Source organism: Marmota marmota, unplaced genomic scaffold (genome assembly GCF_001458135.2).
Source record: "Marmota marmota marmota unplaced genomic scaffold, marMar, whole genome shotgun sequence".
NCBI classification, from domain to species: Eukaryota; Metazoa; Chordata; class Mammalia; order Rodentia; family Sciuridae; genus Marmota; species Marmota marmota.
Genome location: NW_026000338.1, coordinates 2010475 through 2036088, shown reverse-complemented (window position 1 = coordinate 2036088; position 25614 = coordinate 2010475). Strand labels below are relative to the sequence as shown.

The 25614-nt window shown below is 34.6% G+C and overlaps 1 protein-coding gene across 2 annotated transcripts in view; it reads right to left on the bottom strand.

Annotated features, from left to right (window-relative positions):
• Abcb7 (ATP binding cassette subfamily B member 7) overlaps nt 1–25614 on the bottom strand; it is a 90945-nt gene that overhangs the window by 31649 nt on the left and 33682 nt on the right. Inside the window, exons 2-4 of one of the 2 annotated variants that reach the window (XM_015505845.2) lie at nt 17919–17996; nt 15405–15491; nt 2212–2331 (exon numbers count right to left, since the gene is read on the bottom strand). In XM_015505845.2, coding sequence (XP_015361331.2) covers nt 2212–2331; nt 15405–15491; nt 17919–17996 — 285 coding nt within the window. The remainder of the gene's footprint in view (nt 1–2211; nt 2332–15404; nt 15492–17918; nt 17997–25614) is intronic. The other variant, XM_048797461.1, reaches the window with a different exon arrangement.

Sequence of the window (25614 nt, the reverse complement as noted above, 5' to 3'; positions counted from 1 at the left end):
GTCTTGCATTACTAAAAAAATTTTTAGTTGTAGATGGACACACTTTTATTTATTTTTACGTGGTGCTGAGGATTGGACCCAGTGCCTCACATGTGCTAGGCAAGCGCTCTATCACTGAGTGATAACCCCAGCTTGTCTTGCTTTTATATTATCAGTTCAACTGCTCTATTTAGATGTTCTACTAGCATCTAAAACTTAACGTGTCCAAAAGCAAGATCTGCATTTCCTAAACAAGATCTCCTGACTTGGTCCCTATTTGTTAAAGGCATTATTATTGTCTTAATTTTGGCATCATCTATGAACCCTATTCCTTTTTTTTTTTTACTTCTAATAAACAACCATTGTTAAGTGTTGTTGACTCTACCTCACATCTCTGACATATTTTCCTTCCACGGTACCATTTTACCATCACTCTAGTACAAACTGCTATTACTACTTACCTAGATTATTACTTTAGCCTCATAACTAATTGGTAAATATTATCTGAAAAAAATGTATGAACTGAATGGTATCTCTACTTTAATCTGTCTTCTACAACAGGGCCAGAATAATTCCCTAAAGCATAACTCTAACTTTATTAATTTTCTCCTCAAAATAAAGGTTCCAAGGGGTTGGGGATATAGCTCAGTTGGTAGAATGCTTGCCTCGCATGCACATGGCCCTGGATTCGATTCCCAGCACCGCAAAAATAAAGAAACAAATAAAAGTTCCTATTTCTTATATAATTAAATATATATACTGTTGTTGTTTTGTTTTACAGTTAAGGCATTTAACATCAGGAGCTCTATTTATTTCCAAGCTTACTTCCCATTCCTCTAAAACAGTTTTCCCTCATTGGAGGCAAGATAGACCATTCACTTCTCTATACATTCTACATGCTTTCCCTAGACCATCGTTTAAATTATTTCTATGCCTGTAACAATCCTACTCCTTGATCCAGGCCTGTCTCAGATGCCATCTCCTCTGTGTAACACTTCCTGATTTCTCGTCATAGTGATTACTTCTATCTTTACCCTAAAACAACACTTGGCTGGTAGTTCTTTAAATCATTTATGACCTACTTTGTATTAAAGCAATAAAATAAAAGTGGCCATAATCTGTATGAATTGTGGGAAGAAATTAGCTTTAGTTATATTTAAATGCAATGCCAAGAACAGTAGTTATAAGTTGTCAATATATTTTCAGAGTAGGGAAAAGAATGTGTAAATAGAAGGAAATGTGATACAGGAAAGAAAGAAGTGGCAAGACCCAGGTTTTAAACAAACTATTAATCTTCATATATAAAAAGAATAACCAAATTATTGCCAATTTCATTTATATTTTATGCAAACACTTTTTACCATAGTTTTGAACATTTAAATTTTATTTTAACATTTATATTTAACTACCCACCAGGTATAGTTCTAAGCTTTTTGAATGTTAATTTACTTAATCTTTATAATAACCCAGTTTTATAAATTAGGAAACTGAGGCATGGAGACAAAGCAACTTGCCCAAGATTACAAGGTTAATTAGAGTCCAGGCAGTCTGACTCCAGAGACCACATTCTACATGGTGACAATATATTATACCTTTCAATGTATATGTGCCTGATTTTTTAATCTGAATAAATTGAAAATAAATATTATTTCCTTGAAAACTCAGTTGTCATTACAACTTTGCTTTACAGTATAATGAAAAATAGGCTGCTGAATTACAGAATCCCTATAATGAACACACCCAACTTTTGTGGCTTTTTGTTTCCTCTTTATTCAGTTTCCCATTTTTCCCCTTGATGTTGAACTGTTATTTACCACTTAAGGCTATCAAGCACCTAAAATTCCTTCATCTTCTTTTTAATTTACTGGGAACTGGGGACCATACTGACTCAAAAATATGTATTAAAAAAGAGCCAAGATGACTCTGAGGAATGTCTTTTATAAAGTTCCTTGAGTTTTGTTACAACCAATGTTCCTGTATTTTATATTGGATTTTAGGAGCGAATTCCATTAAGTTAAAGCTGTTAGATGTATGATCTAGAGATAATATATTACCATATAATTTCTGCTCATTGCATAAAATAATTATATAAACTAAACGATGATCCTAAAAGTTGGCCATGCTTCCCGAGGTGTGGCTTATACTAACTCAGAGTTCATGACTACAATGACTACAGAATGTCCCAGTATTTCTTAGCACAGCAACAAAACAATACATTTCTCTCCTTCTTACCTTTGCACCACCCAAAAATCCTAAGGAAATGGCAACTCTAGCTCGTAGATCTGGTCTGTCTTTGGGCCATACATATGAAAGCATTGCTTTTATGATTTTCCGAGTATCAACATCTTTTAACTGTTCAAAGAGAGAAAACAAAGCAATAAAATGTCATTCCAAATGTAACCATAGGTTAGTAATGTAGAATTATGCAAATACTTGAGAAATACACAAAATTTTATATATAACTTTTATTATAAATCTAAGGCCATTATTTCCAAACTTAAGATACTTTGGAGAAAAATAAACTATTTCAATTGTTTTTTTTTAAAAAGCTACTCATTTCTCTTAGATTTCTTACTTTTAACTATAGTAATCCACATAATACTAAAAAATAGTTGAGTAATGGCAAGGGGGCATGTACTATACATTTATTTTTTATTTTTTTATCTATTAAGCCATATACCACTACATATAACTTTACAAATATTTCCACCTTTGTAGTCAATTTTGGAATCCTAGGTTCAAACTCATGGTAAAGAAGAATTACAATATTGCATTTAGGAAAGTAGGGGTTTTGGTACTGGCTATATTAAGCAGAGGTGGTTATTAAAAATGTCAACAAAAATGCAATTTTCCAGTCATAATCAATCTACCCTAAATTCAGCTCACATTTTTCTTTTTTCCATCTTCCTGGGGCAACAGTTCCATTAAGTCTTTTGGTTTTGGTTTCGGCTTTAGAGGTGGAATATTAAGAATCATATCCAAGCTGGGTGTGTTGGTGCATGCCTGTAATCCCAGCTGCTCGGGAGGCTGAGGCAGGAGGATCATGAGTTCAAAGCCAGCCTCAGCAATGGCGAGGCACTAAGCAATTCAGTGAGACCCTATCTCTAAATAAAAAAAATACAAAAAAAGGGCTGGGGATGTGGCTCAGTGGTTGAGTACCCCTGAGTTCAATCCATAGTAACCCCCCCAAAAAAAGAAGAAGAATCATATCCAACTAAGCATGGTGGCACATGTCTTTAATCCCAGTGGCTCCAGAGGCCGAGGCAGGATGATTACGAATTCAAAGTCAGTCTCGGAAACTTAGTGAGGCCCTAAGCAACTCAGACAGACCCTGTCTCTATGTAAAATATTAAAAATGGTCTGGGGATGTGGCTAAGTAGTTAAGTGAACCTCTAGGTTCAATTGCCCACCCGCAAAAAGAATCATATCTATACTTCCTAAAACCAAAATAAGGATGTGTGTGTGTGTGTGTGTGTGACACACGCACACACACACACACTACATCCTTATACTTGGTATAAAAGTCCCCATTCAAAAAGTTGAAATATTAACTCAATTTCTGGAAAAGTTTCAAAAAAGAAAAAGAAAAGATGATTCTCATTGCTGGTGATGGTGTACAGAAATAAGCATTCTAATGCACTATTAATGAAGAGTACTCTGAAATAATCTTAGAAAGCAATCTGATATCTATTTTAAGCCTTTAAAATAATTCTGCCCTTTGTCTCAAAAATTCAACTTCTGGGAACTTATGCTAAAAACATCTTTAAAATATGCCCCAAGTTGAATCAACTTTACCTCTTGAAAATCTCTTGAATTTGCCTACCACCAACATACCACCAAGCTATCATCAATACTCACAGTGATTCAGTCACTGCAATGACCTCCTAAATTATCTCCCTGCATCTACTCTGTTCCCTATCTAATAAATTCACCTGTAATCAGATAGCACTTCCAGCTTAAAGCCATTAGGCAGCATCCAATCATCCTTGGAATAAAGAACAAAGCCTATAACATAGCTTACAAGGCTCTGCTTAGCTTGGCCCCTGACTCCTTTTCAGTCATGACTTATAGCACTGCACTTGCTGCACTGGCTTTCTTTTAGTTCCTCTAACATTCCATAATCCCTCCTGCTAAAGGGCCTTTGTGCAATAGTGTTCACTGTGTCTAGAATAATCTCCTTTTGCAATACATCCCTTCCCAGCCCTACAACCTTTTCAAAAGGATCCACTTCAGTTATAATCTACCTATACAGCAGTATGATCACTTGATTGACATCCACTCTCCTGCTAGAATTTAAATTTCATGTGAGTAGTAACTCTGTGTTTTGTACTCACAGTTGTAATCCAGTACCAAATGTAGTGGCTGACATACAGTAGTTACTCAATGAGTATTGCATAAAGGAATGAAAATTTAGTTAGAAGGATGTTTATGTTCATGCTGTTTTAATAGAAATAAAATTGGAAATAGTGTAAATGATCAACATTGTAGAATAGCATAAACAAATTAGAGTGAATACATATAACAAAACACATTCATTCAGAAATATATGTAGTGACGCAAAAACATGTTAAATGGATAAAAACAGAATAAAAAACTTATTTTGTGGGGAAAAAACATGACATATGAATGAGTCACATGTACATACAAACGGATCCAGAAAGCAAGACCCCCCAAAGTGTTAACAACAGTAGCTGGAGTGGGTGGAATCTTTGATAATTTTTTATATTCTTCTTTTTGGTTCCTTGTATTTTCTATAATTTACACATAATAAAAAAAATTAATTCATTTCAAAGGGGAAAGAGTTATACAATTTCAAGTATATTTTCACAGCAAGGAATAGGGAAAACTGTCAACATATAAGAAACCCAAGACAGAACATTATATAATACAGGGTACTTTTATATTATGATTATCCCCATAGGGCTCAGAAAATTATTTTGCTAGTCTTTTAGGCAGTTTATTGTGCAAAACATAACAGAAATAAAACTGTTCATATTGTACTGAAAACAGAAGGACTACCAACCTGAAATGCTTTAAATAAATAAGATGGCACAAATATGAAATGCTAAAAGTATAGTTTTTAATACTTTTATTTCACACACACACATATGCGCGCGCGCGCGCACACACACACACACACACTAGTGCTCTTATAACTGGTAAGGCATTAAAAAAAGGAAATAAGGCAGTAATTTTAAAATTCACTTTTCCAATCGAACTATTACAAAATAAATATAACTTAATGCATTATAACACAAACTGGGGCATTTCAACCACTTTCCCATTGCATGAATTTTTTTCTGCCATATTTTTCTTGATGGACTAATGGTAAAAAGGCCCTGTTTCCACATATCTTTAGAAACACTCTCTCCTGTCAAAACCTTCTACAACACACCCCAGAATTTTTTCAATAAGGACACAGAGAAGTTATGGCTAAGAGCAAGAAAATTATTCTAGTTGGCTTAATAGTGCATAAAATGTCACCACTTCATTTAACAAAATGGGTTCTGAAGTTGTGTAATCATGCATTATGAGTCCATTAAGCTGTAAAGGACATGACTTCAGCTATAGTTTAGATAAACTATAAAGTTTGAAAAATAATGTCTTTTTTTTTTAAAAAAAAGTGGAGGCCAAATCAATGAGGCATTTCAGATGCTACTGAGGCACATTTTTAAAGAAAATTTAAACCAACTTACTCCTGTTGTATAAGAGTAAAATAAAATCGGTGGCCTCAATAAAGATCCTGAAAGATAATACACCATCTTTCAAAATTACCTCAGTTAATTAATACTGGACACCCAAGGGTAATCCTGAAAGACAAAAGGATTATTTAAAACTAGAAAGAGACCAGCCGCTAGCTTGGGACTGAATTAGCAACACTTTTCACTCCAATTCAGTAGGATATAAACAGATAACACCAATAGTATACATACCTCTTTAAGACCATGTTCTTCTTTTGTTGTTGTTTTTAAATTAATTTTCTTAACTGGTTCATTAAAGTATAAAAACTATACATATTAATGGGGCAATGTGATATTTCAATACATGTATGTAATGTGTAATGTTTAATTCAGGTAAAAATCTCCCAAACATGTATAATTTATTTATGGTAAAATCTTCCAGAATTCTTTATTCTAGTTTTCTGAAATGTATGGTATACTTTTATTACCTATAATCACCCTATTGTTCAATAAACAGTATACCAGAACATCTTGTTCCTACATAACTGTAGCTTAGATACATACTGATTGACTTTTCCCAGTTCCTACCTTCCCTCTATTCTCCCCAGCCTTTGGTTACCACATTCTATCTCAACTTCTTTGAGATCGATTTTTTTTTAGATTCCACATGAGTGATCATGTGGTACTTCTCTTTGTATTCCTGGCTTATCTCATTTAACATAATGATTGATTTCCAGTTCTATCCATGTTAATGCAAATGACAGAATTTCATTCCTTTTTATGGCTAAATAGTATTCCACTGCTGTACATGTACCAAAATGTCTTTATCCATTTATCAGTTGATGGAGACTTAGGCTGTTATCATTTCTTGGCTACTGTGAATAGTGCTACCATGAACCTTGGAGTGCAGATATACTGATTTCTATTCTTTTGTGTATTCAAACCTAGGCATGGGGTTGCTCTATCATATGTAGTTCTATTTTTAATTTTTTGAGGAATTTCCATCCTGTTTTCCACAATGATTGAATGAATTTACATTACATTACTACCAATGGTGTGCATCTTTAATCTTTTTTATAATAGCCTTTCTTACCAGGGTGGGGTGATAGCTGATTGTAAGGAAATGTTGATTTGCATTTCCCTGATGATTAATGATACTGAGTGATACCTGTTGGCCCCATTTGTATATTTTCTTTGAGAAAAGTTTATTTAGATCTAGTGCTCATATTTTCACTTTTTTCTTTCTTTTCTCTCTCTCTCTCTCTCTCTCTCTCTGCTACTGAGTTATTAGAGTTCCTTATTTATTCTGGATAGCAACCCCTTGTCACATTACAGTTTGCAAATATTTTCTCTTGTTTTATAGGCTGTCTCTGCACTCCATCAATGATTTCCTTTGCCATGCAGAAGACTTTTTGCTTGATGTAATCCCATTTGTCCCTTTTTGCTTTGGGGATTTGTCTGAAAAATCCTTGTCCATTTCAATGTACTAGAGTGTTTTGCTACATTTTCTTCTAGTAGTGTCATGTCTTGCAATTAATTATTTGATGCAGTTTGAGTGGACTTTTGTAACTGGTGACAGATAGAGGTATAGCTTCATTGATCTATATGTAGATATGCAATTTCGGAAACACTGTCCTTTCTCCAATATATGTTCTTAGCACCTTTGTGAAAAATCAGTTGGCTGTAGATGTATAGGTTTACTTCTAGGCTCTTTAATCTACTCCATTTGTCTATGTGTCTGGTTTTATGCAAATACCATGCTGTATTGATGACCACAGCATTGTAGTATATTCTGAAGTTAGGTAGTATAATTTCTCCTGCTGTGTTCTTTTTGATCAAGATGGTTTTGACTATTCAGATTTTTGTGGTTCCATATGGATTTTAGAATTTATTTTCTGGTTCTGTGAAGAATGCCTTTGGTATTTTGATAGGGACTGCATTGAATCTATGTATCACTGGGTAGTATGGATATTTTAGCAATGTTGATTCTGCTGGGATCTGCCCAGGGTTAGGTTTCAGCAGCCCAGTATTGAGTTTCAGGGCAAAATCTTGTATTTTCCATCTGTCTTACCCCAGAGCTTAGAGTCTCACACCAAGCTATGCTGCCTGAGGCTGGGTAGTGTTAGTGAAGTCAGTCCCTTGGTCCCCTAGGCTGACCTTAAGCTGGTTTGCTCCTGGGTCTCACAGTGGCAAAGACCTGCATGGTCTCAGGGGTAGACTGGGGCCCATGATGCAGCTGGGAGTGATATAAGCTGACACATGGGGCATAAGTCTCTGCCTGGTGCTGGGGCAGCTCTAGAGCCCAATTGTGCACACTGGCCTGGCAATATCTGTGCTGCCCAAAGTTGGGGGACAGGTGGCAGAGATAGTTTCTTGGCCCCTAAGGCTGATGCTAAATTGGGCTGCCTCTCAGTTTCACAGCTGCAAGGCCCTGCACAATCTTGGGGGGGGGGAGGGTAGGTCTGTCCTGGGTCCACTCCAAGGCTGGAAATACAGCCAAAACTCCAGTCTGCCCTGCAAACACGCAGGCTTCCACTGGGCGCGTGAGCTGGTCTGGAGGCTCCATCTGTTAGCTCAGGCCTGTATATAAGACTTCAAGTTTCTATCAAGCGGTGGTTCTCACCATAGTTGGCTAGGCATTGGGCTCTGAGACAAAGCTTTGTGCAAGGTCTGGTGCCCCACTCACAGTGGGCAGAATTCTTCTCCCAGTTCTGCTGCCCGAGGCTGGAAGAGGAGCAGGAGGCAGTCAGCCAACTGGCTGAATGGAAATCCAGTGGTTGAGAACCCCATGAGTTTTGGCCTGATGTTAGGGGTTGAGGGGCCTTGCCCAGCACTGATTTCACCATGTCAGGCCTGTAAGACCACATTTTTAAAGAGAGGATGAGAAATACAAGAAATAGTCAAGGAATATGACAAGAAATTGGGTTATATGAGAAAATACTGTCTTAAGAGTAATAGCATGATAGTATAGGGAAAATAAATGAAGCAATGATTTAAGGAAATGAAGTTTTTTCTCCCAGGATCAAAATTCCTGAAGTAACTAATGGAAGATATTGTAATAGTTTTTCTTTAAGTCTTTTTTATATATAAGCAGAAATCATGAAATTTAATTTTTCTGTTTATCATTTTCATAATAAATTGAATTTAAAATTATTTTAAAAAACATAATGGTGATGATCATATCATGAAACTAAAGCTCTCTAAAAGTAAATGCTACGGAAATATTTTTTAAAGGCCCACAAAAGTAGAAGTCAATCTACTTTCCTCCCTGCTAACAGTATGTATGCAACATGGCTTTCTTGCTATAGCTAAATAGTCTCAAATTTAACACATGGAACTAACATTTTAAGCTTCAGTATAATGTAAAACTAGTACTGTGGTCAGTATGAGAAATGAAGGTTTTTAAAGAAAGGTCTCAACTATATACTGGAATTAAGACAGCCACAATTACATGAAAGTAATTAGATTCAGGAAACAAAAACTTAAGGGTAACAAAAGAAGAAATTCGAATTGGCTCACTAAGATCCTTGAATAATAACAAATTTCTATTGTGCTTTTTTGTTTTAGAAATGAGTTTAAAAGAAAAAGTTTTAGTAACGTCAGAGAGCTGTCAGGGGAAATGAAAGTAACTGAAAACAAGGTGACCCAAGAGAAAAAAAGCAGGTGCCAAAAGAAAAAAAACTTGACTGATATCGGCAACAATTCTCAATAAATATTCACTCAATTAATTTATTTATTCTCAAACACATAAGAACAAAATCTTCATAAAAGTATCCTGGATGTACATCTAATACTTGATAAATTTATAAATTACCAAAGGGATTGGGATGTAGCTCAGTGGTAGAGCGGCTGTCTAGCATGCTCAAGAACCTGGGTTCCAATCTCTACACTGCAAAAAGAAAAAAAAAAATAAAGGAAAAGAAATTGCCACAACTTTTTTAATTTGTTTTTTTAGTTGTAGTTGGACACAATGTCTTTATTTTATTTATGTATTTTATGTGGTGCTGAGGATCGAACCCAGGGCCTCACACATGCTAGGCAAGTGCTCTACTGCTGAGCCACAACATCAGCCCCTGCCAAAAATTTTGACAGATTTTTAAATATTCACTTATTTCATATTAATATATAGCTTCAAAGCCTAACAAAGATGGACAAGTTAAAAGAAATAATCTCACAAAGCTGGATAGGTTAAAAGAAATAATGAAAGGAACATCTACACAGGAAGACAGATCAGCACAATTACACACAAAAGGCCCAAAACAAATATAGTCATAAGAATATGTTCTGAGAAATACATAGTTATACGATTTTGCTGTGTGAACCTCATGGAATGTACTTAAACAAACCTACATGGGCTAGCTTATTATGCACCTAAGCTACAATGGTACAGCTATTGCTCCCAGGCCACAAACTTTTACAGCTGATTACTGTACTGAATACTGTAGGTAACTATAACACAAGGGTAACTATTTGTGTATCTAAACATAACTACCCATAGAAAAGATATAGTAAAAGTACATATTAAAAGATTTTAGGGGCTGGGGATGTGGCTCAAGCGGTAGCGCGCTCGCCTGGCATGCGTGCGGCCCGGGTTCGATCCTCAGCACCACATACAAACAAAGATGTTGTGTCCGCCGAGAAATAAAATAAATAAAAAAAAAAAAAAAAAAAGATTTTAAAATGGTACACCTGTAGCTCAGCTGTAGAGTACACCTACAGTACACCTGTAGCTGCCTATAATGCTTAAGACCCTGGGTTTGATTCCCCGGCACCACAAAAAATAAAAATAAATAGATACATAAAATGGTACAACTGTCTAGGTTTCTTAATATGGAGTTTTCCAGGTTGGAAGTTGCTCTGGGTTTTAGTGAGTGAATGGTAAGTGAATGTGAAGGCCTAGGCAATTACTGTACACTGCTGTAGACGTTATAAATACTCTACAATAGGCTACACTAAATTTATAAAAATATTTTTCTTTAATGATAAACTAAGCTTACTATAACTCTTTTTACTTTATATGCTTTTTAGTTATTTTAACTTTTTTGTAATAATACTTAGCTTAAAATACAAATACCTTATATAGCTGTAGAGAAATAGTTTATTTATATCCTTATTCTATAAGCTTTTTCTATGTTAAAGTTTTTTAAACTTTTTTACGCTGTTTTGTTAAAAACTAAGTCACAAATACACACATTCATCTAGGCCTACACTGGGTCAGGACCACCAAATCTTCCACTTCCACAACTTGACCCACTGGAAGGTCTTCAGGGGCAATGCATTTAACACCCATGGAATTGTCATCTTTCTATGATAACAATGCTTCCTTCTGAAATCCCTTCTTGAAGGACCTGCCTGAAGCTCTTATTGAGGAGATATAATTTTTTTTTTATCAGAAATATGTCTATGGTGGCTTGCTTCTTTTTTTAATCACAGATTTGTTTGTAAGCAGATATAAAACACCATGAACCTTCTTTTCTCTTAATGAAAACCTTTTAATGTTGGGGTCATGTGTTCAAACATTTTAAGGAGCTTGCTCAGTCTGCAAAAACTTCTGCTAAACCCATCACTCAAATTTTCTTGAGGATTACTTCTTTTCTTCTTCTGTAGTTTCCTTTTCTCTTGACTCTTCTTTAGCTATGTGTTCACTAAGCAATAAGTTTTTCAACTTCATTAGAATCTTGCGGAATCACCACTGTACATATGGTCCCTTGTTCACGAAACCTCATTGTAAGGCACATGTCTGTACATAAATAAAATTGCAAGTACCTGACTCAATAGAGTATAATTAGAAAGTCACAAATTGTACTGATTACATGTGGCAGTGCTTCATTTAACAGTGTGACATGCAGAAGAGAAGTTTCATGGCCAAATGTGTCATAAGTGAAAATTTATAGTTAATAATAATGTAGACTAGGAACAAGAACTTTAAGAAAAAATCAAAACATCCAGAGTGCTTCACATGGTAGAACTTTCAGACAGTAGCTTCTCAGGTAGGTAACTTGATATCACTCACCAGAAAAGATTTTCAAGCATGAAGCACAGCAAATTTTCCCACCAAGAACTCAATTCCATTCAAGGGAGCAAAGCTCATTTAGGCTTGGATAAGAAAATGAAAGAGTAAGAAGAGAGGAAATGGGCTTTTGACAAAGATAGCAGAATCACCTTTTCCTTAGTTGATGAGGAATTTACCCAAGAATTCTGGCTTTACAGACATTTCTAAATTTTAATAGCAAGAAATGTACTAACTCACAGAAAGCAAGTAATTGGTTTTGAAAGAAACTACTTGGGAACAAAACTTGTGGTAAGAAAGAAAAAAGACTACAAAAACAATTTCAGAATGGTATCTGTTTTGTAAAAATATGGGCATATGCTGAGTATCTTCTCCTTAAAAAAATTAATCTAGCACAATTTCAGGCATAGGTAAACTGTCCAAGGAAGAGAACTGTCTCCTCAATTCAAACTAATGGTGACTTAAGTAAACAATTAAGGGCTGGGGTTGTGGCTCAGTGGTAGAGTGCTCACCTAGTATATGTGAGGCACTGTGTTCGATTCTTAGCACCATATGTATAAAAAATGAAAACAATGGGGGTACGTGTCCTATTTAAACAACTGAAAAAAAATTTAAAAATTAAAACAACTACTTCAATGCTGTTAGAGATAACAATGACTTGATAAAAGTTCGGTCAAAAAAAGAAGAAAATTCAGTAGTCTTTTGACTTGAAAAACTAAGAGGGTGACTGGAAAACTTTCCCTACATTTTTAGGGACATGGTATATGAGTTTGGGATGGTTGAAGAAAATACAAACTGTCAGTAAAGGCTTTGCAATTACTGCTATTTTTCTCTATAACTCAGTTTATTTTCCAAGCTCTGCTGGTCTGAAATTTCAATGAAAAGCTTAACTAGTAGTGATTAGGCTATGAGAAAAATGGATTATGCTACACCTGAAATGGATTTGTACCTGACAATCCATTTAATTCACCATAAAAAAATAACTACGAAGTTCACTGATGCTCATATTGGCCAGTCAGTGAATTCTTTATCCCAAAAGGAAGCCAATTTGAGAAATCAAATAAAGATCATAGAGCTGCTTGATGCTGTATAAAATCAGGTTATAAAACAGCCTGCCCATGTCATCCAGGTATTCTTGTCTCTCATCTGTGTGCACAATCACTTTAACAAGCCTAGAGATTCATTATTCTATTATCTTTCCAATCCTCCAATTTTAAATACTCCAAGTTGCTGTTTCACTTCCTCCGATTACATCAAGATTTGTACCAAAGCTCTCTGATTGCTCTAGTAATCTCTCAGTAATATTGGCTAATCTTTCTTAGCAATACTGACTTCAGATTGTATCCACTCAAAGAAGAAGTATTTCTAATATAAAAAAAGACTATGTCAAGCAAAGTTCTTAGTGAAAAATAAGTAGCTAGGCATGGTAGTTCAAACTTGTACTCCCAGATACTTAGGAGGCTGAAGCAGGAAGATCACAAATTCAAAGCCAGCCTGGGCAACTTAGAGAGACCCTGTCTCAAAATTAAAATGAAAAAGGGTTGGATGTGGTAGAATGCCCCTGAATTCAAACCTTAGTATCACAAAAAAGAAAGAAAAGAAGGTAGGCCCTTCATTAAGTTCTGCATTGTGTTTTTATTAAGAACACAGGAATAAATTCACTAACAGATGCTCCTACAAAGAGATATAACTAAAATTGTAAATTTAAGAATAAAACTCCAAAATCCTAAAGTTCTATGACAAAACAAATAATTCCTTAGTTCATCTATTTTAAAAACAGGAGTATTCAAATATTGAAACTATCACTCCTTTTGCACAAACCCTTTATGATAGACACATTGGCTAAATAGATGATTGAAATAAATTCTGAGATATGTTATTCTGATTAGTAGTTGTTAAAAATACACAAGTTGAAATGAATAAAAAGGAAAGCAGTGGAGATTTCAGTTTATTTTAAGGTAAAATGTATTATTTCTCAGACTGATTAAACTTCTACATGGTATAGATATTCTGTCATCTAAAATGTTAAGTTTCTAGACAGCAGGGACTTTGTCCTGTTCATTATTGTATTTCCTGTACACAGCATAGAGTTCAGCACAAAGCAAGTATTCAATACATGCTTTGTAAATGAATGGATTATGGTAAAGGATAGACCTTACAATCTCACATTATTATAATAACAGCAGTTAATATTTACTGAATACTTCCTGTGTGCTAGGCACTATTTGAGAAATTTAATGTGGTGTGAGGAATTAACTCATTTAAATACCTTTTAGTGTTATCATCATCCTCATTTTATAGATGAGGTAACTGAAGCACAGAGATTAAGTAAGTTGTGCAGGTCCATCCATTATACAGTGATAGGGCCACAATTCAAATCCAGGCAGTCTGGTTCCAGAGCTCAGGCTCTTAACAACTCCATATTACCTCTTTTCTGGCATAACCTCTAAATGTTATTATGATTCTATTTGGCTAACAAGATTAAATTAACACAAAGATGGCAGGGGGAAAAGAATAAAAGAATAATGATCAAATATAAAGTATCACAATAATTTTTGCTTTATTCTATTCTATTGGAAAAGAAATTGTCCTGAAGTTGCTTGAGCTTAAAGAGAAGTGATTACTTGTCCTTCCTTAGTCAACATATCCTTAGTTATATTTAGACCATTATTAGCAGCTATCCTTCAGAGGCCTTGGGGACAGATGATCCTGAAAACGGTCAAATATCATGCCAAAGATAAACACATGGATAAACAAATCTCACTACTTGGCTAATTTTTAAAAATTCTCTCTTATGATACTTTGCTGTTTCTAAAGACAGCCATGAAGGATAGTAATATACAAAAATGGGATAAAAACATGAATGTAAAACGCTTTTGAGTTCCTTGAAATTAAAAAAAAGTTGCATTAGAAATGAAGGAAAGAGGAAGAAACGCATTTGAAAACTTACTCATATCAATTGGTTCCTACCAATAATAACTAATATTTACTTAGATCTCTACAATCTATAAAGAAATTTTACATAAAATCTGTTCACTTGACTACCAACTCTGAAAACATTTCTACTTGAGAGACATACACACACACACACACACACACACACAAACTGGTTGGGTCAAGAAAGAGGAAGAAAATAAAGGCGAATTCAAAGAAAAAGGGCCAGATGGGGAAATATGTAACAGTATTCCAATGATATTTTCCCTCACTGAGAAAAAGTATAGAGCAATTAAACCTTTTTATTTCAGCAGCCCTACTGGTTAACATGTTTGTATAATGATAATGATAAAGAATATGGATAATTAAATAGATGGATCAGGGTAGAGGATTTACTATAAAGCTAGGGGATATTCTAAGATCTAAGTATATAAAAGAGAAAATATTAACCTTCAAACACACAAACTTGAAAAGTATTTACAAATTCTAAATCTAATTTGCCTATTTATTGATAAGGGCAGATTATATAACAAAGTCAAACTGTTATTTTAGAGAAATAAGAATATTTAGGTTAATAAATACCTTTTCCATTTTAGTCAGTCATGAATTTTTGTTTGTTGTAAGCCAAAGAAAATTTCATATATATAATATTGGTCAGTTCATGTGGTTTTGCATTAAAGAACATGCAATTTGATGGGTCAATCAAAATATATTAGAATATGATACTCTTAAATGTGCCTATCTTCCATGTAAGCACAATCCTCAAAAAGAATTTCCGGTTACTTGCTCTTCTCTCTTACCCCTTCTTTAGGGTCTGTGTGGAGTCCTCCACCAGCGTGACCATGCCAACATTTCCTCTTTTCTATCAGTGGCCATGTCTGGAGAGCCTAGTTAAAAATGATACCAAGCAACCCATTAGCTTTTACAGAATTTCAGAAGTTTAAAAGTCTGGATTCAACATTGTAATCTAATGAATATCCCCAAAACAAATTCAAAGGCATTGATTTTAGCCTGGCATAGTAAAGCAATACACCTTCAGAATTAACTTATAGCTAAATTTATATAAGGAATACTGAGAAATAACAAATACTCACATGGAAGTCACTTTCTCTAAATAGCTTTTGCAATTAATATTTAAAAGATTTAACTTGTATTACACTTTTGACTTAATCTGTCTCTATTATTGTCATTCACTACTGTAGTTGGTAATCTATTACTCTATTATTGGCAAACAAGGATAATATATATTTAATTTATATATCACTTGCTTTTCTTGTGCATATATTTTTGTCTTACAATTAAAATGTTGATTTTACACAACTGATACTTTTTCTTATTATTGTGGCTAATGTACTTATTTAGAAATATTACGTTTTAATATTTCAGTCTATATTGTGCTATAGCTATTTGTTAGCACATTTTGTCTTTCCTCTTACACAGTAAATTTCTTAAGATTAGAAACAGTATCTTTTGTCTTTTTATCTCCCATGGTACATACCACAGTGTCTTATATACCGGCGAATGCTTGTTAGGTTAGCTTATAAAATAGCATTATCTACAAATCTCCCAACTAGCCTTACCTATTATCTTACCGATTATAAATTTTTTTATTATCTTACCTTAGGTTGTTGCTATAATAATTAACAAGATACAAACAACAAGGCTTAGAATTTAGGCTTGCTAATATTGAAAGTGCTTTAACAATTAAAAAAATACTTAATTAAGAACACAGACTTAGTGACATAGTTTGGATCTGGAATGTCCTCCAAAGACTCATGTGTTGAAGACTTGGTCTCCAATTGGTGGCGCTATTGGGAGGTGGTGGAAACTTTAGGAGGTGGAACCCAGTTGGAGGAAGCAGGTCACTGGGGGCATGTCTGATAAGGGTACACCTTGTCAGTCCCCTGCCTGCCCCCGTCCCCGCCCCTGTCTCTGTCTCTCCTCTACCCGCCCTCTCTCCCCCATGTGCCTGCCTGCCTGCTTGCCTGTTTGTCTCTCTTTCCCACATGCCATGAGAGAAGCAGCTATGCTCCATCACATGCTCTCTGCCATAATGTTCTGCCTCACCAAAAGGCCCAAAGAGACAGGACCAAGTGACTGTGGACTGAAACCATGAGACAAAATAAACCTTTCCTTCTTTAAGTTCATTTTTTCAAGTATATTGCCACAGCAGTATAAAGCTAACTAACATAATGATGCTTTTTCAGTATTCATAATAATCAGTAGTTAATAAACCAGGACAGAGTCCTTTACAAACACAAACATGTATTGATACTATATATAGCACATAACAATATCAGCTCAGGTCCAAGTTATGAAAATGGAATTAAAAAAAGCAAAAGTAACTTCTTGTTCTCACCAGTTGAGACACAAAAAGCAATTGCTATAAATGGGTTACTGATTTTTAGATCAACAACCTTAAAGTATTTTGTAAAAGAAAAACATCAAAAGGTAATTTTTAGTCTGGCAATGCCTCTCTATGACACATTTTTTCCTCTAAAAGGCTGAACAACAACTTTTATAAAGGGTTTGTTGCATATCACACACAAGATAATGAGGTCTTCAACAAAGCAAAAAACTAAAATATAAATAAATTTAGTGGTATCATGGGCAATAAGATTAAGCACACTTTCCCCTTAAAGCTTTAATTTAATAATAGAAAATCTAATTAATTTTTATAGTTTCTGCATAAATTAGAACAATGCCTTGTACCTTAGTGGCAAATAATTATTAATCAGAAATAAAAAATACAGAAGTTCCAAGGATTTAGACCATCTTCTAATTTTTCAGTCTTTTTCTATCGTGGAGATTTACGTGTCTCATTTTAAAGCACTGGGAATTTTTAAAGATGTCTTTCACTTACATTAGCAATGAAAAATAACCCTCATCAACATGTAAACTCAGCATCACTTACCCCATGGGCTCTAATAAGCTTAGAATCCCTTGGTATTCTGCTATCTGAAAATCTTAACTCACTTGAAAAACTACAGCACTCCATATATCAGGTACAAATTACCAGGATAAATTTAAGTGTCAACAAGCTGCCATTACTTGTATAAAAGCTTTATGAAAAATGTTACTCCCGTTGGCACTGATCTCAAGAGATTCAGATAGATTTCTCCAGGGGTAGAAAAAATATTAAGATTTTTCTCTACATTTCTAGTAACAGTAACATACCTTCGTGCCAGTATTTAGAAAAATGTGAAATGGGTAATTATTTGGGAAATATAAAACATATGTAGTATAAATTGGAAAATGTTATAAGGGCTTCCACACTTTTCCTACTATATGTAGATGTACTGGCTTAATCTTACCTTTGTAGCATCTAATAACAGTCTTGAATTTTCTCTTCCCCATCTCTGCCATGTAGCATTTCTTAATGACTCTGGGACCTGAAAACAAAAAAGGGGGGCAGAATTTCAGAGTGGACACTTACATGTCCCCTAAAACTCAAGTGTTGAAGACATGATCCCCAGCTGATGACCCCATGGAAGCTGGTGGTAACTTTAGAAGGTAGGGACTAGTTGGAGGAAATAGGTAACTGGGGGGTATGCCTTGAAGGGTATATTAGGAACCTGGCTCCTTCCTCTTTTTCTGTTTTCCAGCTGCCATGAGGTGAGGAGCTTTGTTCCACCATCCACTCCCTGCCACGATGTTTTGCCTTGCCATAAGCCCAAAACAACAGGAACAAGTGGCTGTGGACTGAAAACCCTGAAACCATGAGCCAAAATAAACCTTTCCTTTTTTTTAAGGTATTAATTTCAGATATTTTTTTCACAGCAATGGAAAGTTGACTAACACATAAATAATCCTAAAGTTAAAACCATAGCAATGTTATAGAACTGGTTATGTTTTGAACACATGTCTGAAAAGCAAAAATATCAAATTTATGGTCCAGCTATAGAAAGTAAGTTATATTACCCATTAAAAATGTCAAATTCTCTAAACAACAGCAGATGGGGTAGAGAGGGAAGATGAGAGGGAAGGGGAGGGGGGATAGTAGGGGATAGGAAAGGTAGCAGAATACAACAGTCATTAATATGGTATTATGTAAAAATGTGGATGTGTAACCGATGTGATTCTGCAACTTGTATTTGGGGTAAAAAATGGGAGTTCATAACCCACTTGAATCAAATGTATGGAAGATGATATGTCATGAGCTTTGTAATGTTTTGAACAACCAATAAAAAATAAAAAATAAAAAAAAGTCAAATTGTATTTTATTTTTATCCCCCTTTTCTATAAGTTTCTGTTTTAGTTAGCTTTTTTGCTTCTGTGACCAAAATATCTGACAATAACAACACAGTGAAGGAAAAGTTTATTTGGAGCTCACAGTTTCAGAGGTCTCAGTTAATTTCATTGCTATGGGCCCCAAATGAAGGAGAACATTAAGGCAAAGAGTAGGGAGGAGGAAAGCTGCTCAGGACATGGCAACAAAGAAGCAGATAGAGAGTTCTACTCATGAGGGACAAAATATATACCCTAAAAGTATGATCCCAGTGACCTACCTCCTCCAGTCACATCCTATCTGCCTATGCTCACCACCCAGTTAATCCATTCAAGTGTATTAATGCACTGATTAAGTTAAGGCTTTTATAACTCGATCAGGTGACCTCTCAACTTTCTTGCATGGTCTCACACATGAGCTTTTGGGGGACATCTCATAACTAAACCATAATAGTTTCTGTCTTTGTTTCTCTTCTTTTTTTATATCTTTATTTCTTAAAGCCCCCAAAGTCTTCAACCTCATTTCTTTCTTAAATGCCTTTTACACTTTTTTCAAACAATCCTCTTTTATTCTAACTCCCTTACTGTGTTTAATTGTGCTCTACCAAATGTCTGTTCCCTCTTTAGTCTTAATCTGAATAAATAAATATAGATACCAGTCACAAGATTTGCCAAACAATTCTATGTAACTAGCTGATGGAATCCAATGAAAGTTTCCTCAGGGGGCATTTTTTTTCTTGGTAATATTCCAGAAGAAGAGCTGGAAAAGGCAGAATAAAGAATCTCTCCATGGTAATACCAAATAGCTGTAAAATGGACACATATCTTTGTGATATGCATCATGGATATAGTGAGGAAAGCTTCACTTAAGTCATGTTTCTCCCCAAAAGGCAAGTAATACTTAGGATTTCCTAAGCTATACGTGGGTTGTACAGCTGGATAAATGCCTCAACATAAAAAAAAAAACAATGTTGTACACTGCAAAATACCAAAAACTAAATAATCAATAGCAACAAAACACCTCCATACACAAATAAGTAACCAAGTTATTGAGAAAATTAGCCCAGATGTTTCCTAAAATGTAATAAATAGTTGATTTGCTTATATATATTTATAAATATTTTTTTAGAGAGAGAGAGAGAGAGAGAGAGAGAGAGAATTTTAATATTTATTTTTTAGTTTTCGGCGGACACAACATCTTTGTTTGTATGTGGTGCTGAGGATCGAACCCGGGCCGCACGCATGTCAGCAGGTGAGCGCGCTACCACTTGAGCCACATCCCCAGCCCTATATTTATAAATATTTAATGCAATTCCTAATATAGGAAGATCTCAATAATACCAATGGCTGTTTGCACACTGTTGGGCTGAACTAAAGCTCCTACCCCATTTCATATACCCTCTTTACCACAATAATCAAGCCATTCACTATCAATGATGCCCTTCTGGTGCTTAACTGCACGTTTTCCTCATTCCCCCTTTCTCCATATTTGGCTCTTGCACAAGCTTTATTCCCCCACTTTCTTGTTTTTTCACAAGACCTTAGTTTGAGTAACTACATCAAAGCAAGATCTTGCCTATATTTGTACTTGCATCTGCAATTTAATCTGCCTTTCACAACTTGTCCGGTTATCTCAAGTAAATGACTCTTCTCTCCTTGCTCAAAACCATGCCTATATATGGCTGCTAGATAAAAGACTGTTGGCAATATACTTAAATTAACAGCAAAAACATATTCTGAAGTGTCACTTTGCACAATGAGATAACCACCATCAAACCTAAGTCCTTGAAAGAAGTCATAAAACCCCTTCAGAAAATCTAGCTACCTCTTTATACTTCTCTAATCCAACTGGTTTTTTTCCCTTAAGCATCAGTATTCAAGGTAAATAATTTCTGAATGTTCATATCCTAACTAAATTTTTAGTACTAAAACAGCATTGTTAAAATTATCAAATATCTCAGGCATATAAAAAACAAAACACAATAAAATGAATACATGTGTACTCACACCCAGTCTAGTGTAAGAGATAAAAAAAGAGAGTCCCTGACATATTCCTCTAAAATGTCATTACTCCTGTTCCCTAGAGATAACCAGCACTGATTATTCAAAACTTCTTTCATTTGGATAAAAATTTCAATCACATAATGGTATAACACCTTTAAGGGCTAGTCCTAGAACCTTACCCTATTGTGTCTATGGAAAAATGCTGAAATCTAAACAATAGACTAATAAACATTTCTAAAACAATTTGCTTTTGTAAATTAGAGAATAGCTCTAATTTTAAAATCCCAAGGGAAGGGTTTATAGCAAAACATCTTCCTCATACAAACTGAGGTAGGTGGACAATAGAAGAAAACAAGATTAATTCTACGAAACTTGATTTGAAAATTAGAGGTTTGGATTAGTTGCCCTCTGTAGGCCATTTCAACTCTGAAATTCTATGATTTTTATGAAATGAAACAAAAAGCCTGGTATTATTAATAGAATTCTTTAAAAACATAACTGAGTAGATTATAACTTATTTCTTTAATATACCTAGCATTTGAATTTATTTAGAACACCATCCCTCCAAAGACATACAAAGTAATAAACCATATATTACTGAAGATAACAGACATGACAAATGTGCACAGCTACCAAAGAAATCAAGTGTACTGAAAATGATAATCTGCTAGTTCATTTTAAGAGGCAAGTTAAAATGTTTTCCCTAGAGATTTGTGTTTATTTCACCTAAAACAGAAGAAATTCTGGAAGAATCCAAAATTAAAGAATTTATGACTTCTGAGCACAATAATGCATGTTCTCATGTAGGAGAGCACTTTCCATCTACTAATCATTAAATATATAAATCTTTGATAAACAGTTGAATGGGCATAAAGTCATGTTCTGTGCAGAAATTCAAGATTTATAAAATAATGCTGGGCGTGGTAGTGCACACCTGTAAGCCCAGCAACTTAGGAGGCTGAAGCAGGAGGACCACAAGTTCTAGGTCAACCTCAGCAACTTGGCAAGGCCCTAAGCAACTTAGCAAGAACCTGTCTCAAAATTAAAAAAATAAATAAAAAGAGTTGGGAATGTAGCTCAGTGGTAAAGTACCCCTGGGTTTAATACCAAAGTACAAAAAAAAAAGATTTATTAAATGAATATTAATACTAAAATCATTGACCTCGTAGAAAAAAATTTTCTTTAAGTAAATGAGATCAAGACTCAAGAGAAAAGAGTAATAAAATCGAAACCCATTCACATTACAATTATTTTTTTCCTTTAGGATAAAATTCAATCTTTACAATAAAAATTCTACTAATAAATTTAGTTAGTACTTATTAATGATGTTTAACTTTCATAATTTAATTTATGTTATGTTTATAACCCTTGAACTACCACCAAATTAAAAAAAAGAGAGAGAGATTAAAAAGCTGGGGATGTAGTTCACTGGTAGAACACTTGCATGGCATAAGGTCCTGGATTTGATTTCTAGCATTGCAAAAAGGAAAAAAATAAATAAAAAGTAATTTTAAAACAATGTACTCACTGTCAACCCATCAAGGTTTTGGAGTCAATTACATATTCTATATTCCTGAAGCTTCAGGAACAAAAAGAAAGTTTACATCTGTTCATACAATATGCATGGAATGCTTAACAATGTAAAGAGTTAAGTGTGAATACTGTTAACATCTGATCATTAATCAACTGTGATCATAACCTAAAACATTTGCACTTAAGCTCTTAATACATTCTTAAAGAGAAACTGCTATGATTTAAAACTATATTTAGTGGGTTGGGGATGTGGCTCAAGTGGTAATACGCTCACCTGGCATGCACGGGGCGCTGAGTTCGATCCTCAGCACCACATAAAATAAAAATAAAGACGTTGTGTCCACTGAAAAATAAATATTAAAAAATTCTCTCTCTCTCCTCTCTCTTTAAAAAAAACTACATTTAGTGTACTTTAAAAGTATAAAATTACAACATAAAACTTGATTTTCTTCTCAACTGGCTAGAAACTAGTTGGGGGTGAGAGGTGTAGGGGACAAAGAGGAAAAGGGAGAGAGAAAGAGAGAGGGAGACAGAATGGAATGGTAGGATGACTTCTTATATTTTTTAATTATAATTCTCAGCTGAAAGTTGAAGGATAAAGGATTTGTTTATTGTGTTAGGTATTCAATAAATGCTTTTACAATGAATGGATAAATGACAGCATAGCATAAGGATTTTGGACAGTTCTCTTCATCACCCGAGTATTCATTAAGCCACAAAATCATCAGGTAGACCTCTATTAGTACAAAAGTTGATGACTCTAGAATGGGGTTGGTAATTATAAAGAGCTAGATAGTAATTTGGGGGGTAGAATATTTATTAACAAGGTTAACTTTAAGAAGATAACATAAAAGTATAATACACCAAAAACAGCAATACTAACCTACTTTCTACCCCCAGTATCTGGCATTATTCCTGCTAATAGTACTTATCGCCATGACATATTTTATATTTACTTATTTTATTTTTATTATACAACATGATGGATGACTATGTGTGTGTGTGTGTATGTGTATATATATAAATGATTATTAGTCAAAGTAATTAACATACCCATCTCCTCACATGGTTACATTTTTTGTGTGTGTATGGTGACTGCACCTGAAATCTACTCTTTTAACAAATTTCCTATATTCAATGTAGAATTAGTACCTATAGTCACTTTGCTATACAACAGATCTCTAGGCTTACATATTCTACACAGCTGCAACTTTGTGCCCTCTGACTAACATTTTCCCATTTTCCCTGCCTCTCTGCCCAACTCCCATAACTGTTTATCTACTCTGTGTTTCTAAGTACTTGACTTCTTTAGATACTATGTAGTATTTTTCTGTCTGGCTTATTGCACATAACACAATATCCTCCAGGTTCATTCAATTGCTCATTGCAAATGGCAGAATTTCCTTCTTTGCAAAAGCTGAATAACATCCCATTTTGTATACACACACACACCACAATTTCTTTATCCATTCATCTATCCACAGACACTTTGGTTGTTTCCATATCTTGGCTGCTGTGAATAATGCTGCAATGAAAGTGAGAATGCAATAATAGCTATGAAAATTTACAATTCCATCAACAATGGAACAAGGGTTCACTACCTCACCAACATTTATTATCTCTCTTCTCTTTGTTTTTTCTTTTTTGGTACCAGAGACTCAACTCAGGGGCACTCAACCACTGAGTCACATCCCTAACCCTATTTTGTATTTTATTTAGAAACAGGGTCTCACTGAATTGCTTAGTGCCTCAATAAGTTGCTGAGGCTGGCTTTGAACTCACTATCCTCTTGCTTCAGCCTTTTGAGCCGCTGGGATTACAGGTGTGTGACACTGTGCCTGGCTTCTCTTTTGATAAGCCATCTTAACAGAAGTGATGTGGTATCTCATTGTTGTTTTGATTTGTATGTCTTTGTTGATTAGTGATATTGAGCACTTTTTCATATACTTGGTAAGCATTTTTATGTCTTCATTGGAAAATGTCTATTTAGGTCCTTTACCCATTTTTTAAATTGAATTTTTTGCTACTGAGTTGTATGAGTCCCTTATATTTTGGGGGTATAAACCACTTATCAGATATACAGTTTGCAAACTTTCTCTCCCAATTCACAGGTTCCCTTATCATTCCATTGTTTACTGTGAAGAAGGTTTTTAGTTTAATGTAATCCTATTTATTTTTACTTTGGTTGTTTGAGCTCTTGGTGGCATATTCAAAAATAATTGCTAAGGCTATTATCAATGAGCTTTTCTCTTATGTTTTCTTCTAGGAGGTTTATGGTTTCAGGTGTTATGTTTAAGTCTGCTATTCATTTTGAGTTAATTTTTGTATATGGTATGAGGGTCCAATTTCATTCCTTCTCATATGAATATCCAGTTTCACAACACAATTTAATGAAGAGACTTCTTTTCACATTTGATTTTATATATGTGAGTTTCTTTCTGGATTCTCATTCTGTTCCATTGGTCTATGTGTCTGTCTTTGTGTCAGTACTCCACTGTTTTGAGTATTATAGCTTTGCACTCAGGAAGTGGAATGCCTCCAACTCTGTTCTTCCCTCTCAAGACTGCTTTGAATATTTGGATTCTTTTGTGATTCCATATGAATCTTAGGATTGTTTATTCAAGTTCTGTGAAAAAAAAACTACTGGGTTTGTGTGTGTATGCATGCAAATGCATGTGTGCACATGCACACACACACAGGGGCCTTATGTATGCTAGGCAAAGCTTGAACCAAGGGCCTTATGCATTCTAGCAAGCACTCTACTACTAAGCTACATCCCCAAACCATCACTGGAATTTTGATAGATTGCGTTCAATGTATATATTGCTTTGGATACTACTGAAATTTTGATAATAATAAGTCTTATAATCTGTGAACACACAATATCTTTCCATTTATTTGCATCTTGATTTATCTGTGTTTTATAGTTTTCATTGGACAGATATATTACCTCCTTGTTTAAATTTATTTCTAAGTATATTACTCCTTTTGATGCTATCATAAATGGGATTATTCTTCTGAGGTCCTTTTCCAGATAGTAAATATTTTAGGATTTGAAGGCATAGAGTCTCTGACACTATTGGACTCTGTCATTTTAGCACTGAAAGCTGCCATAGATAATGCAAAAGTAAAATGAATGTGGCCATGTTCCAATAAAACTTTATTTATGGACAATAAAATATTTTGGATTGTTTTCACAACCATTAAAAAGGTTAAAAATATTTTAGCACAGGGGCCTTGTAAACA